This window comes from Triturus cristatus, chromosome 2_2 (genome assembly GCF_964204655.1).
Source record: "Triturus cristatus chromosome 2_2, aTriCri1.1, whole genome shotgun sequence".
In the NCBI taxonomy this organism is placed as follows: domain Eukaryota; kingdom Metazoa; phylum Chordata; class Amphibia; order Caudata; family Salamandridae; genus Triturus; species Triturus cristatus.
The window spans coordinates 262283112-262299311 of NC_140582.1; the positions used below are offsets into that span (position 1 = coordinate 262283112).

At 41.9% G+C, this 16200-nt stretch overlaps 1 protein-coding gene across 1 annotated transcript in view; it reads right to left on the reverse strand.

Annotated features, from left to right (window-relative positions):
* LOC146862121 (protein NipSnap homolog 3A-like) overlaps positions 1-16200 on the reverse strand; it is a 216502-nt gene that overhangs the window by 17304 nt on the left and 182998 nt on the right. Inside the window, exons 4-5 of the mRNA XM_085641312.1 lie at positions 3332-3481; positions 379-465 (exon numbers count right to left, since the gene is read on the reverse strand). Of these exons, the coding sequence (XP_085497438.1) occupies positions 379-465; positions 3332-3481 (237 nt within the window). The remainder of the gene's footprint in view (positions 1-378; positions 466-3331; positions 3482-16200) is intronic.

A 16200-nucleotide genomic window follows, 5' to 3' on the forward strand; every position in this document is an offset into this window, starting at 1 on the left:
AACTAACTTAAGACAAAATCCTAAACTTACTACTTTTGGTATTCACAGAAGGCATTTAGTAGTAGTAAAGTTAGGATTTTGTCTTAAGTCTGTCTTAAGTCAAACGTAAGACAAAATCCTAACTTTACTACCACTAAATGCCTTCTGTGAATACCAAAAATAGTAAGTTTAGGACTTTGTCTTAAGTTAGTTCTGTGAATCGGGCTCTACCTCTTTTAAAGTGCCAGGCAGACCTCCAGCTTAGAATGCACATAGGAACAATTCATTGTTTAAATGCTTTAACATCTACTGCATTGCAGCGTTAGATGCTTAAGTGGCTTCAAAAACAACGATTTCAAATCAGAACATGCATGGTTCAAATGAAGTATTGTTACTTACCTGCTGCTACAACCCTAGCATCTTCGTGGGCATAGTGTCTACCAGAAGCACGACTGTCTGGATTTTCATTCCACCAAAGTACATGAACTGCAAAAATAAATCATAAAAAGATTATCCTATTGAAGATGGCGTTTGCATTCAAAACTTGTTTTGAGGTAGAAATCGGTAGTACACTAAATGCATATGGAACAATATAAAATGTGAAAACTCTATAAAAATGTTATTGTGTTCTAGACATTTTTGTACTTCATGATTTCCAAACTGAAGGCAATGCCAGTTTTCCGTGAAGATATTTCTCCATCTGAGTTATAAGAAATTAAAATCGCCATCTGTTGTTCAGGTCACCAATCCATTAAGTACATTGTAAAATGCATTTTGCAGGCTTGATATTTTCCGAAAACGTGTACTTTTAGGTTTCTGAAGCCTCTGGACTCTGGTCTACTCTCACTTTCGATTCAGTGTATATTTACCTGACATTTCTTTGTATGGTGATCTCAAAAAGGGAAATAACAGACTGAATTGTGTTGCAGTTTCATTACAGTTCTCAATTTCACACCCAACGAAAATCATAAGAGACCACAGAGAGAAACCATTCTGGATTTGTTTCTACAAAGCTTTTAAAGTTGCTGAACGAACAGAGGGTAAGGCTAAGATGTAGAATATATCTGGAAAATATTGTGGAAATACCATGTACCACAGGCTCATTATTGATCGCCATTTTCACAGTATTCTGAATACGTTTTGAGACATTGCTGATACTTTCTGGGAGATGCACATCTGAACAAGCACATCTACTGCTGTTACCACTACAGCTTCCAGCTTACTGGAAATGTCGGTAGCACTTCTGAACAGTAAGAAAATGCCTGGTAGCCCATCAGGCATGTTTCCATTCCAAAACAAGTCCACGAGGTCAAAATGACCCCCTAAGTCTGCATTCAACGGAGTGGAAGTGACCAGAAAGACTGGTACTGTAGAATCTCCAAAACATAGTATGTAACTAGAATTTCTGCATCTATCACTTAACTTTGGCTTATACTGCACAATATTGATATCCGTAAGCTAGTGTTTTAGCTGACATCATGAAATACAGGCTAGGCTTCTCCTGAAAAGGTTTCTTGGTTAAACAATGTGCCCAAGCAGCCAGGCAACATCCCTGGTAAACCAGAACAATAGCAGCTATTGACAGGTTTGGGTCTTATTTTACCTCATCAGTGAGGTGCAGCTCGAGTCTCATGGCAGAGTAAACAAAGGGCTAAAGCTCGACTACTCCCCTTTAAGTCTAATAGCGCTGTATTCAGGAAAGGGAAGGCAGTAAATACCATGGAGGCAGTCAAATATTGAGCAATTCATGCAAGATATGCTATACAAATGTAGCGTTATGTACAACTCCTTTTTGATCATCTGAAGATGTGTAAAAGAGTAGAGGTCGAGAATATTCTTTAAGCAGAGTTAGCATCTACTTAGTTTATTAAAACAGAAGTTGATATCTTGTTAAGGTATCTATCCCTAATGAACTGTGTCTTCTGGAAGTTGAGTATTCCCTTAATTTAGTTCTCTGTATGTTTGCTTCTAATTAGTAACTTATTTATCAAAGAAACTTAAAAAGTAGCAGTTGAACATGCAGACGCAGTTGTCAAGCGATTAGAAAATCAAGTTATCATATCTCAATGCTAGCTAAAGTCTACCTAATTCACCCCAGAATTCATTCCAAACGAGAATGATGGAAAAGATCTTATCGTGAAGATCTCTTTGTCAGAAGGTGACTGCTGCAGACATGATTACCACAAGGACAAAAAGAGCTCTGAAATAAAAACCGTATCCCGTACAAATGATTCAACAGTTATAGATTTAGCACAGGATGTGAAGGAATACCTAAAGAACAGCGACTGGACAGGTAAGTGTAAAAGAAGAAAACAGGCCTGGAAAGCCTAAAATACCTTGGCTCTGCTGTCCACATCTCAGACACAGAAGAATATCATGCCATGTGAAACACTTTGAGACTACTTCGATAGATCAGTGGATCATATCAATAGTGATAGCTGGCCATACGTTCAATTTTGTGAAACACCATTGTTTCCACATAAGCTCCAAGAGAAAATAAAATCTCAAGCAGTTTGAGAAAGTGAACATTTTCATGGTGTTAAAAGGGTCAATGGAGAGGTTAGTCAAGAAATAAATACGGCAGACACCAACTTGTGAGTCTCTTGTGAGGAAAGACTGTGTGGCTTATCTTGGATCTCTTATTCGCCAACAAATTAAAAAAGGAAACACGTTTAAATAGTACCCTTCAATACATCTCACCACTGCTACATAAAGGGAGAATTCTTTACAGCTGAAGAACTTAACATACCTACATTCATGTCCCAGTAAAAGCAGGACAACAAGTTCTGCATGCAAGTCTTTTGCTTTAAAGAGAAAGAGCAACAGAGATGAAACATTTGTAAACTGAAGGGGATCAAAAACCTGGAAGTGTTCAGAATAATGAAAGTTACACATCATATGATTTCTGTAGGAAGTAGTAAAATAGACAAAAGATGGAAAATGAGAAATGAATGGCATGAGACTCTGAGTTCGCCCATGAGTGAACAGTCAGCTCAGTATCTCAAAAGTGGCTACAAGCTTTTTTGTTTCCTTGTGGCATATGGGAACATTCTAGAGGTTATACTGCATATGATGGCCAGACCAAAGGGGATCCCTGGTCCTGCATTTTGTTCAACAATCTAATCCAAGGCCTAATGTGGGCAAACATAAGGACCAATTGAGGATACTCCATTTGTAAGGTGATTTGTCAACAGTGTTCACACACATATTTGTTGTCGAAATTGAACATAAATAAAATCAAAGTATATGGTTCTGACAAAATACAAGCTAAAACTGGACAACAAAATACATCCAGGCAATAAGACCTAGCACCATGATAATCATTTTCAGCTAAATGTGGGTTGCTCCTTACCTTTGTTGAGTAATCCATATTCAGTATGGAACACGCCAATTAGTTTTGTATAACCAGTACGGACATGGGCAAAAATGGCCGCTTTAAAAGCATCACCCCAAAGTGCGGGTCCACCAGGCTTCATCTGAAAGCTGACCATCTCATAGACTCCTAGGAAGAATTAGTCACACAGTTTGTTAGCATTAGAGTACCTCTTTAAACATATGTATAAGTTTGTAATTTGTAAATACGAAATTGAAAAATACATTTTAAACTTCTACCGGTGAGCTTTTACAGCAACTTTCCCACAGTGTAGGGCACTATGGTTAGAAAAAAAGCTTATTTTGAGCCGATTTTGATAAGAGATATGGAGTCCCTGTAGTTACAAAAAATAGGCTGAGGGTATGACCGCATACGACTACAGACTGCAGAGGCTGGGACTGGAGCACCTGATTAGCAAGAGGCCAACAAGATGCATTTTGGTCTTGTTCAGATCAGATCAGCAAGCCTTCCATGCGGTTTGTTGAGAAGCTAATCCAGACAGGCTGTGTAGGCATGCATAATGTCTCAGATCTGTGACTTCTGGGTGTCTTCATTAGACTCAGTTGCAAAAGATGTAAAAGATTAGATAGTTCTTTGGCTCCCTTTCCACCATTACCCCCAGTGCCCCGCATGACATCAGATGAGCAATGTGAGGCTCTTGCCACCTTCTTCGTGAAAAAGGTGGAGAACATTTATAATTCCTTCCCGCCAGCTGCCCCATCTTTGGGCTCAGCCCTTAGTCCCTGTACCACCTACACTCTCGCGTCCTTTCCATCAATCTCCCAGGACGAGTTGCGTGTGCTATACAGCAAGGTGAAATGAGGCTTTCCTGCTGGCCCCCTCAAACCGGAGCAATTTATGAATTCTCTACCCGTGCTCCTGTCTCCTTTGAGTCAGGTGATTAATATGTCCCTGTCCATGGCAGTTGTCCCTAGGACATGGAAGCAAGCAAGGGTGATCCCCTTGTTAAAAAAGCCTTCCCTGGACACGGCCAAACTGGAGAATTTCCGTCCAATATCTCTGCTGCCATGGGCATTTAAGATTGCTGAGACCCATGTCAATTCCATTCTGACAGGCTTCCTGGGAAACAATAAAATCTTAGACCTCTCTCAGAACGGCTTCCGCCCAGGCCACAGCACAGAGTCGGCCCTCCTAGCAGTGACCGAGCATCTGAGGGCCGCACTGGATGAGGGACGTACGTCGGCACTGATTTTATTAGACCTCAGTGTCACGTTTGATACGGTCTCCAACCAGATTCTGCTGCAACGGCTGGAGGAGGCGGGGATTGTGGGCTTTGCCCTCGACTGGTTTGCCTGCTTCCCCTCTGAGAGGACCTTTCAGGTGACGGCTCCCCCTTTTTGCTCTCGGATTCATACTATTCATCAAGGGGTGCCACAGGGCTCAGCACAGAGCCCTACGCTGTTTAACCTTTATGTTCAACCTCTAGCAGCGGTGGCTAGGAGCAGAGGCCTGACAATAGTATTTTATGCCGACGATACACAGTTGGTAGTGGCACTTTCTGGTAACTCAGCACAGGATGCCTCCACGTTCCGGAGTGATCTCGTGACTATTGCTGAATGGATGTCTACCAACTGTCTGCAGCTTAACGCAAGCAAGACTGGAGTTCTGTTGGTTGGGCTGGATGGAGAGCTGTGGAGTGAGCATTGGTGGCCTACAACCTTGGGCTGTCCTTCCAGCCCCAAACAGATGGTAAAAAAATGTGGGTATTTGGGTGGACTCAGCTCTCAGCTTCCAGGCCCAAACTAAGGAAGTGGCAGGGACCTGCACTTGTATTCTGTGGGGGCTTAAACCATTGTTAGGTTACTTTGATTCGTCCAATCGACAGGTTATCATCTAGGCTGCCATTTTGTCGAAATTGGATTACGCCAGCTCGCTCTACTTGGGGACCAAAAAGTCAGAGATCTTGAGATTACAGAAGGTCCAGAATGCGGCGGCCACCCAAGAACTTGCCCTACCTCTGCTGCCATTCGCTGACTACATTGGTTGACGGTGGCCAGACGTGTGGAGTTTAAGTCCCTTTGCATCGCTTTTAAAATCTTGAACTCTTCTTTCCCTGGCATTCTGGCCACCCTGCTCTCGCCCTACATTCCCCCCCGCCAACTTCGCTCTATGAACCAACACTTGGCGGTTGTTCCTAGGGTAAGGAGAGTACGGGCTGGGGGGCACGCTTTACGCACACTGGCAGCCAAACTTTGGAATTCTCTCCCACTGTCTATTCGTAGCTTAACTAACTACTTGGCATTCCGTAAGGCAACTAAGACTCATCTCTTCCCTTCACTGTATGTCCCTTTGCCTTTTCTGGTGGTATTCTCATCTGACTGTTATTAGCACCGGGACGCCCCTTTGCTGGGTCAGCTGTGCGCTCTATAAGCTATATAACATAACATAGATACCTTTGGTTATTTTCCACAGGGACCGAATAGGATATCCATCCAAATTTAAGGAGCGAGGCTTATTAATGCATGGTATGATATGAACAAGATGTCTGTCAATAAGACGCCACTCAAATATCAGCAGCAGGTGCATGTTTTAGCTGTATTGGAGATATGCCTTAAGGAATCCTATCTAGTTCTCCTGGATGAGTTGGTAGCTGCCCTACACAAAAATACTACAACAAGGTAAGGGAGAAGATGGCCTGGATCAATAATTTGTATGGATGTATTTTCAGCAAAAATAAGGCTTTATCCAGAACGAAAGATATCAACATGCTTCATGGTAATGCAAGCCTATACTTATGCATTACCATGAAGCTGAAGTTTGTGGAGATCATCATGTCCAGACCCCATCACATGCTTTAAATTGTATTCAGAATCCCTGCAAAGGATGCCCGCTAATAATCGAGGGCTAGGGCTTCATTAACACTCGTAAAAAGACGTTAAAATGGGCAACATGTCAGGGCCCAGTGGGGCGAACACCTGAAGCCTTTTATAGATGTCTGCTATAGATAACGAATGCCGTACCAACAGCAAATCCACAGCAAACCTAAAGCTAGATGTAATCATAATGCAAACAATAGAACCATAACATGTTTCTCTGTATTGAAATCAACATATACAAAAAGCAATATACAGTGGCAAACGGACCGCCTAATTTCCAGGTAGGACAAAAAAATAATAGTCAATTGTTATAGAACATGATCTGCTATTTGGACCTAAACAATACAGATTCTCCAGTTTTGGCACCAAGCATCATGCACCCATTGCCACCATCTAGGTCAAACCGTGCAGTGATGGATAATCAAGTGTAGAAAAGGCTGACCAAATAAGGCATGTCTGGCTCCTTCCTAGAACCATGCCAACACCATATGCTGAAAAAACGGACCTCAGCAATTGCCACAATGTACTGTAAATTCTTGTATCAATCACTTGATGGTATTGTGCCTGCAGTCGTGAAACAGGCGGTGGTCACTCCGCTGATAAATAAGCCTATTTTGTCACCTACCAACCCCACAAACATCAGGCGAATATCCCACCTATACACCACAACACAAATCATATAAAAAATGATCAATCACCAACTTCAAAATGATATAATGGGCGGGGACCTGCTGAATGGTAACTATTAGGTTTCTGCGGAGGCCACAGAATAAAAACAGCCTTGGCACATATCAGAAAGAAACTCTTATGTGCCTGTCACTGGGGCCATCTAGTGGCTCTGATCTTACTGGACTTATCACTCACCGTTGAAAAAACAGTATCCATCAAACAGTATTTACCTGCAGTGACTTTCGCAGATTTATCAGTTAATGAATGGTCATGTCACAGTTTTTTCTTTTTTTTTTTTACTTTCAGTCATGCTGTGCAGCATGGCTGAAAGTTAAAACAAAATGCTGTGACGCGGACAGCTGCTGCGCCATAGCTCATTAATACAAAAAAAATACTTTCAGACATGTAGCAAAGTAGCTGCTGTACAACATGGCTGAAAGTTAAAAAAAAAAAAAAAAAAGCTGTTAGGCAGTCAGCATTGACCAAGTCACAGCTCCTATTTTGTTTCCTTTTAGCCATGTTGCACAGTAGCTGTGCTACTGTGCAACATGGCAAAAAAAAAAACATTGACAAAGCCAATAGGTCTCACATGGGTTAAATCTGTGCGCTTTGCCAATGCTTGTTCTTGGCTGTGATGAGTGGCACTGCAGACTGAGAGGTAGTCCTGTTGAAAGGTTGTCAGATGGAGTTAATTTGCCTGGTCCCCACGCTTCAGCTAATGGCGACACAAGAGAAGAGCAATTCGACACTAAAATAAAAATAAGGTTCAACCATGATGTTATGAAGAGAGGTTCAAGAAGAAAAGAAGGAAAGCCCTTTGGCTCGCCCCCAGTTCCTGGAGGAGTAGGGATATTTAAATTCAAGACATTGATTTACAGGTCCACGAGGGATAAAAGACAATAGCTTAACCTAGCTATTGTCAAGAGGCGTTTCTGGGCAATAGCGCATTACTCAGTCCTCACTATAAATAAACATTCTAAATAAGTAACTAACTCATGGGAAGCTGTGGCAGCTCTTCCAAAATGGCAGAGGAATGTCGCTCCACTACCTGGCGCACAGCCAGGAAACAAAAAATAAAAATCGATGCTCTAGCATCTTTTTATTATTTGTTTGCCAGCTTGTGTATGGAGGGGCGGGGCATGGGCGCGTGGAGGAGGAGTGCTTGTGCACTGCCTAATTGCTCAAGTGTGTTTGGCCGGCCGACTCAGTATTATTTACCCGTCCTGTGTAACCCCGCAAACCCTTGCTCATGCCCCCCACCCACCTCACCACTCTTTGTTAGTGGCAGCCGCCACTAATGGGAAGCTTAAGTATAACTAAATAAGCATTACACCATTTCCCTTTCTCCAAATCAAGAAAAAGGCACAAAATCTGCTATAATGCCTAGCAAAGTTCCCAATTAAATTCAGAAAAAAACAATATATCACACAGATAGGCAATTTCTCTGGTAGTATTAGCACCTTTCGATTGCCACTATAAGCAAAACGTTCTTCAACACATGAAGTTCTCAGACATGTTATAACAATTGCAGCGTTTCTAGACAAATCACCTACTCTCCCGGTGACAACATTTTTTTTAATGTGACCTTGTGTAATAACTGGTGCTCATGTAAAGCACTCCAATACTTTCAGGTCCGGTAGGGTCGAGTCCATGCTATAAAAATATGCAAAAAAACAAAAGAAAGACGAAATCATACCTCAATCACAGCAGCAAATGGGCACTAATTAACATAAATTAATCTGCACTTGGTCCATGCACAGAAAGAAAAGGAAGTTAAACAGGAAGTAAAACAGGAATTGACGCCTTGCATGTGCTGCCAAATCAGAAGGCAGCAAACAAGGGTGATAATGACACCAATGAATGGTAGGTAAAGGGCGGGCTAAAGCTCCCTTTTTGGAGGTTTTTAAATTATTTTTTCAACACAAGAGGTAACCAGGAGACAGGGCATCCGTGCTGCCGACAGGCTCAACCTAAACAAGCATCTGCAATGCACTAGGTCTCATTTGCGAGAGTTTAAGCTATTGCGATTGTAAATGACAATGCCTTTTATTTGTGTTTACAAAACCTTCAAGTGCTGCTTGCAGGTTTTGTAAACATATAAATAAAAGGCATTGTCATTTACAATGACAATAGCTTATACTCACGCAAATGCAAGATCTTTTGCGGCACCCGCGATTTGACTTTACACATTTTTAGGTAAAGTGTGGGTGCCTTGATGGCTTCAAAAGTAAATCAACAGAAAAAAACCTTTTTACGTCTCACTGAGACAGCGAAAGCTGTCTCTTCGAGACATTTTGAGACATTTTGTAAGTGGGTTTTCAAAGTGCTTCCCCTGGCATAGAGATACAGTGCACGAGGCGTGCACGCGCGCAAAGCAAAAACTTTTTAGGTCTCGCTGAGACAGCGCTTTGAGACATTTTGTAAGTGGGTTTTCAAAGTGCTTCCCCTGGCATAGAGCTACAGTGCACGAGGTGTGCACGCACGCAAAGCAGCCATATGGCTTTACGTCGCTCTCCCTCGTAGCCCCTCTCCCCCCCCTTTCCCTGCTGCTATTTCACACCAGTTTATCAGAACTCCCGCTTCTCTCCCCCACCTCTCCACCATCGCGTCTCGCGCGTCCAATGCTTGTTTTTTTTTACTTTTAACCACACTCTAATCACTGTACAATCTCTATTTGGGAATAAAAATGCGTCCCTGGGCAAATGATACAATAAGTACAGCGGAAGACTGTTTTAACCAAGGGAGAGGGGAGGGTCAGAAACAGAGTGGCGTTTAAAATACAGCCACAATTCTCAGGTTTTCTTTAGGAATTTCTGGAGGTGCACATTTTCACGCGCATTTAGTGAGTTTCCAAAATTCATAGTAAGCAGGCTTTTTTTTGTTGCAAAACGCTGAATATATTTCATAAGGAGCAAAGTCTTCGGAAGATCAGAATGCATCAGAGATAGCGATACGGGTGTTACACTTGCTCCTGCACAAGGGAGTATCCAGAAAATTAAAATACCCCCACTTTGAGCCGTCCCTCGAACGTCCTCAGGTGAGCGAAGAGAGATAAGGTCCCTTAATCTAACTTCTGTCCATCTATTTCTCCACCCTTTAAGCCTGTCATGCATCCATCCATCCAGCTTTTCATTTTTACACCAATACATCCATCCTTTCACCATTCCAACATCTACCCTCTCATCATTACAGTCTTGCATTCGTCCTTCCACTCACCAACCCAACCATTCCTCCATACTTTAACTATTCATCCATCCATTCATTCATTTTTATTCACCCACAAATTCCTCATTTCAGTATGCCTTCTAGTGAGGCATTTGTGTTATATATGTATACAACCTTGAACGTCATTTCTGTGATTGTAATCTTGTATTTTTTTTTTTTAACATTTTGGTTACAGGAGGATAGGAAGGGACCCAACTCCGATTCAGCGGTGACACCTACACGGGTTCCCTAGCCTTTTCTTAGGAGGCACGATCGGGTGATGCACACTCAGATAAGAGTTGTTACAACATTTTCGCATTGAGTATCTGGCTGCGTCTGGACCTGTTGGGACTGAACAGTTGTCCTTTATTTCCTGGACAGGAATGCGGTTATTACATGCGGGTGGGTGTTAGAACTACAGTCTGACGTGTATACACTCCCATTGTGAGATCTTCTGTAAGTTTCCCTGCTTAGTTTTCAGAACCCACCCCTCCCCCCTCGCAAAAGTTTATAGGGTTAATTTCCCCCTTGTACCCTGATCACTGACAACGCGGACCGTTTTTTACCCGGGCACTTGCCATTACCTTGATTCGAATGTATCCCTCCCCACCTGCCCACTGGTTCAATGTTACCCTTAGGTGGCACCGACTCGAGAGCATTTGGTCAGCACAATTTTGTACCCAGTGAGGTTTTTACCCACACGACCGGGGGGGGTGGAGGGGGCTGAAGCCCTTTGAGTCCAATGGGTGTTGCGCGCCCGGCCATGGTACTCACTCCCCTTCCCACCCCCGTGACATGTTCCGTGCAGGTGCCGGACTTCCACGACTGGGCACTAGTTTCTTCCTGAGATTCTTAACCTATAGGATTCCTTCCAACCTCATTGGACGGTTTCCGACTCTGGCTCTTTCTAGCCTGGATGGGCAACTAGGCGGGGTCTTTTGGTACCATTTTCCTGACCCTTCGGCTGGGAGACGGGGTCTTATCACATACATGACCCACCGTTTTCTACTGTTACCGGCCATGTACCTTACTAATTCTTCTTTCTACGTTGTCATTTGATGTTTAACCGTAATGACTGCATTCGATTGATGATGTGGGTACTGTTTTTCGATTACCATATTACATATAAATATGTTTTCAGAGTGATACGTTATGTTTAACTCAAGTATGAACTTTTTCTTTATGCTACATATGGCCGACACCAAGTCAATTTGAAAGGCCTCTGTTGATGTCTAATACATAGTATTTAAAATGCAGGTTATTGATGGACACTTCGCATATGATCAAGCCGAAACGTGTTATGTGAAGATGAATTAAACATGAATATTTTACCGCCGACTCTTACCGTGTCCTGAGAGTGCGTTACATGGTATATTGTGTTCGAGAAAAAAAAATATATATATATATATATATATTACCTACTGGCGATAGCCAGTAGGTAGTTATAGTTAGGACCACGTTTCCATAGGAAAACCTCAACATTCTATTTTGAATAACTTTGGCGCCGGTCGACGAATCCTCGCAAATTTTTCAAAATAGGTGGGGCGCTACGCTCCACTCCTACCCTGAAAGTCTCGGGGGGATCCGTCAAGCGGGGGCTGAGATAAAAGGGGGGTCCCAAAACGCGTTTTTCCCATGCATTTTTCCATAGGACCTTTAGAACGAGCTACAGCCCGAACGGCTGAACAGAATTACTCAAAATTTGGCAGAGAGGTAGTCCCTAGGTCAAGGAAGTGCCTTTTGTAGGTTTGGTGTAAATCTGTTCAGTAGATTCTGAGAAAATAGCCTTTAAATCAATATATATATCTGAGCCAGCTTACGGTACGCTTACCGTACGCTTACTGTAAGCGTACGGTGGCGTGCGCGAGCGCGATTCTGATTGGCTCTTAGATCTTAGTAAACATTCGAATCGGCCGAAACCAGGAAGCGGCGGCCGCCATTTTGTCTCTCACACTGAGAGTGATTTTTAAAATATCAAGCCCAAAAACATGTAAAGGGGCTGTTTTGACAACTCCCTCCCACATAGTCATGTTGAGGGAGTCCCCAAACATCCCCCAAGTGCAAAAACGGTTTTATTTTTTTTTCGGCAATTTCGCGGGGTACGCTTACCGTAAGCGTACGGTAAAAAAATAAAAATAAAAAAAACACTATCCACACTTACCCCACCCCCTGTGCTTTTGGTGGCCGAAGGCCACCAAATGTACAGGGCTTATGTTAAGGGCAAAAAACACTATCCACACTTACCCCACCCCCTGTGCTTTTGGTGGCCAAAGGCCACCAAATGTACAGGGCTTATTATAAGGGAAAAAAACTTAGCATTTAAAAAACCGTACTAATTCACTGAAAAAACCATAGGTTTCACACACGTTATAGTTAGGAATTAGCATTTAAAAAACCTTGCAAATTCACTGAAAAAACCATAGGTTTCACACATGTTATAGTTAGCGGAAATTTTACTGATAAAAAACCAGTGAAATTCCCCCGTTATAGTTAGCGCAGGCAACTATAACTCACGCGACTGCAATCTTCTGCTGATGACATATGTGTCTTTATGAAAAAAAAATATTTGTAATATATGTATAGCTAAAAATGTATGGAAGAAGACATGGGCAAATAAGTGTCTAAATACAGTATTAGCATCAGCAGAGGATTGCAGTCGCGTGAGTTATAGTTGCCTGCGCTAACTATAACGGGGGAATTTCACTGGTTTTTTATCAGTAAAATTTCCGCTAACTATAACATGTGTGAAACCTATGGTTTTTTCAGTGAATATATATATATATATATTCACTTAAAAAACCATAGGTTTCACACAGGTTATAGTTAGGTGGACATTTCACTCGTAAAAAACCAATGAAATTCCCCCTTTATAGTTAGTTTAGTTCAGATAACTATAACTCGCGCGCCCGCAATCCACTGCTCATGACGTCACATATTACATCACTCATGACATGGTCAGTGGCATCACTCATGACATCACTGATGACATCATCCTTGTGATAGAGTGGCGGTCGCGCGAGTTATAGTTATCTGAACTAACTATAACAGGGGAATTTCATTGGTTTTTTTTTTTAGTATTTTAGTGAAAACGAACGCCAGATCTCACAATCATTGGCAAGGAAAATGTATGTGTCCCCCCCCAAACGTATGCAAAATATACAATAAACATTAAAAAGGTGAAAGCAATTAAACGTAATAAAATTGACTTTATGACTTAACCTTTGAGAGATTACACATGTGTTTACACACCTTTATATACCTCAGTAGTCTCCTTATTTCATTCCAGCACCTTTATAATGAGTTCTGTCTGTGTAAACACACACGCACACGCATATATATTTTAGTACATATATTTATATATCTTGATATCTATATTTATATTTATTCTTATTTTTTACTGTGTGCTGTGGTATTACACATCTTCTTGGGTGGTTATCTCTTGCACTTGCACTTTAGCTATCTGGTCACACCGCAGATTTCTTTCCCAATACCTCTTTTGTCATATACATAAATACACATCATTTTATGAATTATCAGCACTTTCCAGTAAGATGATGGAATTTTAGAAATGAAATTTATATGATTTTAACAATAACTATCAGAAATGTATCTTTTATTGTTATTAATATTTATTCATTCCTATTTTAATCTTACTGTATTTTCTTGCTATATCGGCACACATTCCCAAAAGAATTTTGCACATTCCGCACGATTTTGCACTATTATGGAAAATGCTGCTACGCACCTTTTTGTATTGGTACAGATTTTGAGTGTCTATATATGATGATATTTTACGGTAAAAGTTTTTTATGGCATTGTTTTTACTTTTCTTGTCAGTTGGGTGTTCAATATGGATTTATCCTGTTATATCAACACTCTCGTACTTGAACAAGTTCAGTATCTTGTATATGCTTTATGCTGGCTGCCTATGACAATGGCTATCATTACATTTCCGTATTTTAAATTGCACAAATTACCAACTATACGTATTTTACATTTGTATTACGTTTTTCTATAATTATCGTGCAATTTGATTCCATTGATTTAAAATATATCACACTAAGTCTGTTTTCCTGGTCTATGAGCACGTGATCAGGAAGTGGGTGTACACGTTGCAGCGCATACATAAAAATCTTTCAGTGCAACTTGTCTTTGCATGTGAACAAGGGCTTTCGAGCCCGAAACGCGTCATGGTTTGCTGAGCAATGGTCGAATAAATACTCTTGCCTGAAGTTTCCTGTGGTCCGTCTCTCCTTCTTCGCCGCCCGTTCGGAGGTTGTGGGAGTTTCCTGCTTTTCATATATATATATATATATATATATATATTCACTTAAAAAACCATAGGTTTCACACAGGTTATAGTTAGGTGGACATTTCACTCGTAAAAAACCAATGAAATTCCCCCTTTATAGTTAGTTTAGTTCAGATAACTATAACTCGCGCGCCCGCAATCCACTGCTCATGACGTCACATATTACATCACTCATGACATGGTCAGTGGCATCACTCATGACATCACTGATGACATCATCCTTGTGATAGAGTGGCGGTCGCGCGAGTTATAGTTATCTGAACTAACTATAACAGGGGAATTTCATTGGTTTTTTTTTTTAGTATTTTAGTGAAAACGAACGCCAGATCTCACAATCATTGGCAAGGAAAATGTATGTGTCCCCCCCCAAACGTATGCAAAATATACAATAAACATTAAAAAGGTGAAAGCAATTAAACGTAATAAAAATCAAAAAATGTCAAACGTGACGTTTACATGTTTGCAAAAAAAGTAAATAAAAAATGACCCATCCCAAAAAAGAATAAAATGAAAGCAAAGATTGGCTTCCCAGCTCTTGCACTGAAATGGGCCACTTTCTAGGTAGCTCTGCACATATACAAAAGCAAAATGCTATCACTCGTAGTGAAACAACCAAATGGGTTGACCCGCTGCCTCATGCAGTAGGCTGTGGTGGGCTGTGTGAACAAACCAGCGGATGAAGAGTGCTGACTAAAAGCCTCTTGATCTAAACCTTGCAGTTTCCATTTTTTTTAGCGATTTTTCTTTTTTTAAACATGAGCCTGGTGAAAACAACTAAACCGTATCTATAACAAACATAACAAGCATTGGCATAGCCAATAGGTTTCGCCTTTGGGACCTTATAAGTATTTAGTTATAAGGCAGGTCCCAAAGGCGAGACCTATTGGCTATGCCAATACTTGTTTCTATTGCTTTACTTTTTAAACAATCGCGGCACCCGCACTTTAGCTTAGGATGATCAAAGCGAAAACGCAGATACCACCATTGTAACATAAGTAAGCAAATGGAAAAAAGGCGTGCAACTTTACTTTTTTTTCTACTTACTTGCTTTTGTTACTAATGCTTTCACTATGAACATCTTAATCCCTCCTGTGCTCATGACGGAATAGTTCCGTCATGAGCACAAGTGCAAGTGTGCTCATGACGGAACCATTCCTTCATAAGCACACGATTTTTCTTTTTTGCCTTCTCCAACCACCCAAGGCATATTTGTGGTTTTCTCTTGTTATGACGATCGGGCGCATGGCGCGCTGTCATCATTACAACTTAACTGTTCCACAGTTTTTGTGCTCGTGGGGCTATCTCTGCCCCTTGACCACAGAAACACATGGGAGAGGTATCGTTGGAAAGGGGAGAATCTCCCCTTGCCAATGGTACCCTTCCGTAGTGGATCCCTGCCTGGGGATCGCCCCAGGAGGGCGATACCCAAGCAGGGATCCACCCCCTAGCCTTCAGGGAGGGGGGAGCAGCCCCTCCCTGAGCGGCAGAAAGCACCCTAGATGCCAAGGATTATTTTGTTATGCGGCAGGGGTGGGGGCCGCCAAGAATGGGCATGCCAATGCCCCCACCCTTCACCACAAATAACACAAAATACTTTCTGCCCCCCCCTCCCCCCGCCAGGAGGCCGATGGGGGCAATAGCCACTAAGTCCACTAGGCACCAGGGATTTTTTTATTTTTGTTTAATACGTAGAAAGAGATTGTTTTTTCAAAGTTCGGGATGGGGGCTGCCCAGGCCGGGCATGTCATGCCCCCATCCCCCCCCCAAAAAATGCAACAGTCTTTCTGCCACCCTCCAGGAGGCCGATGGGGGCAGTAACCTCTGAT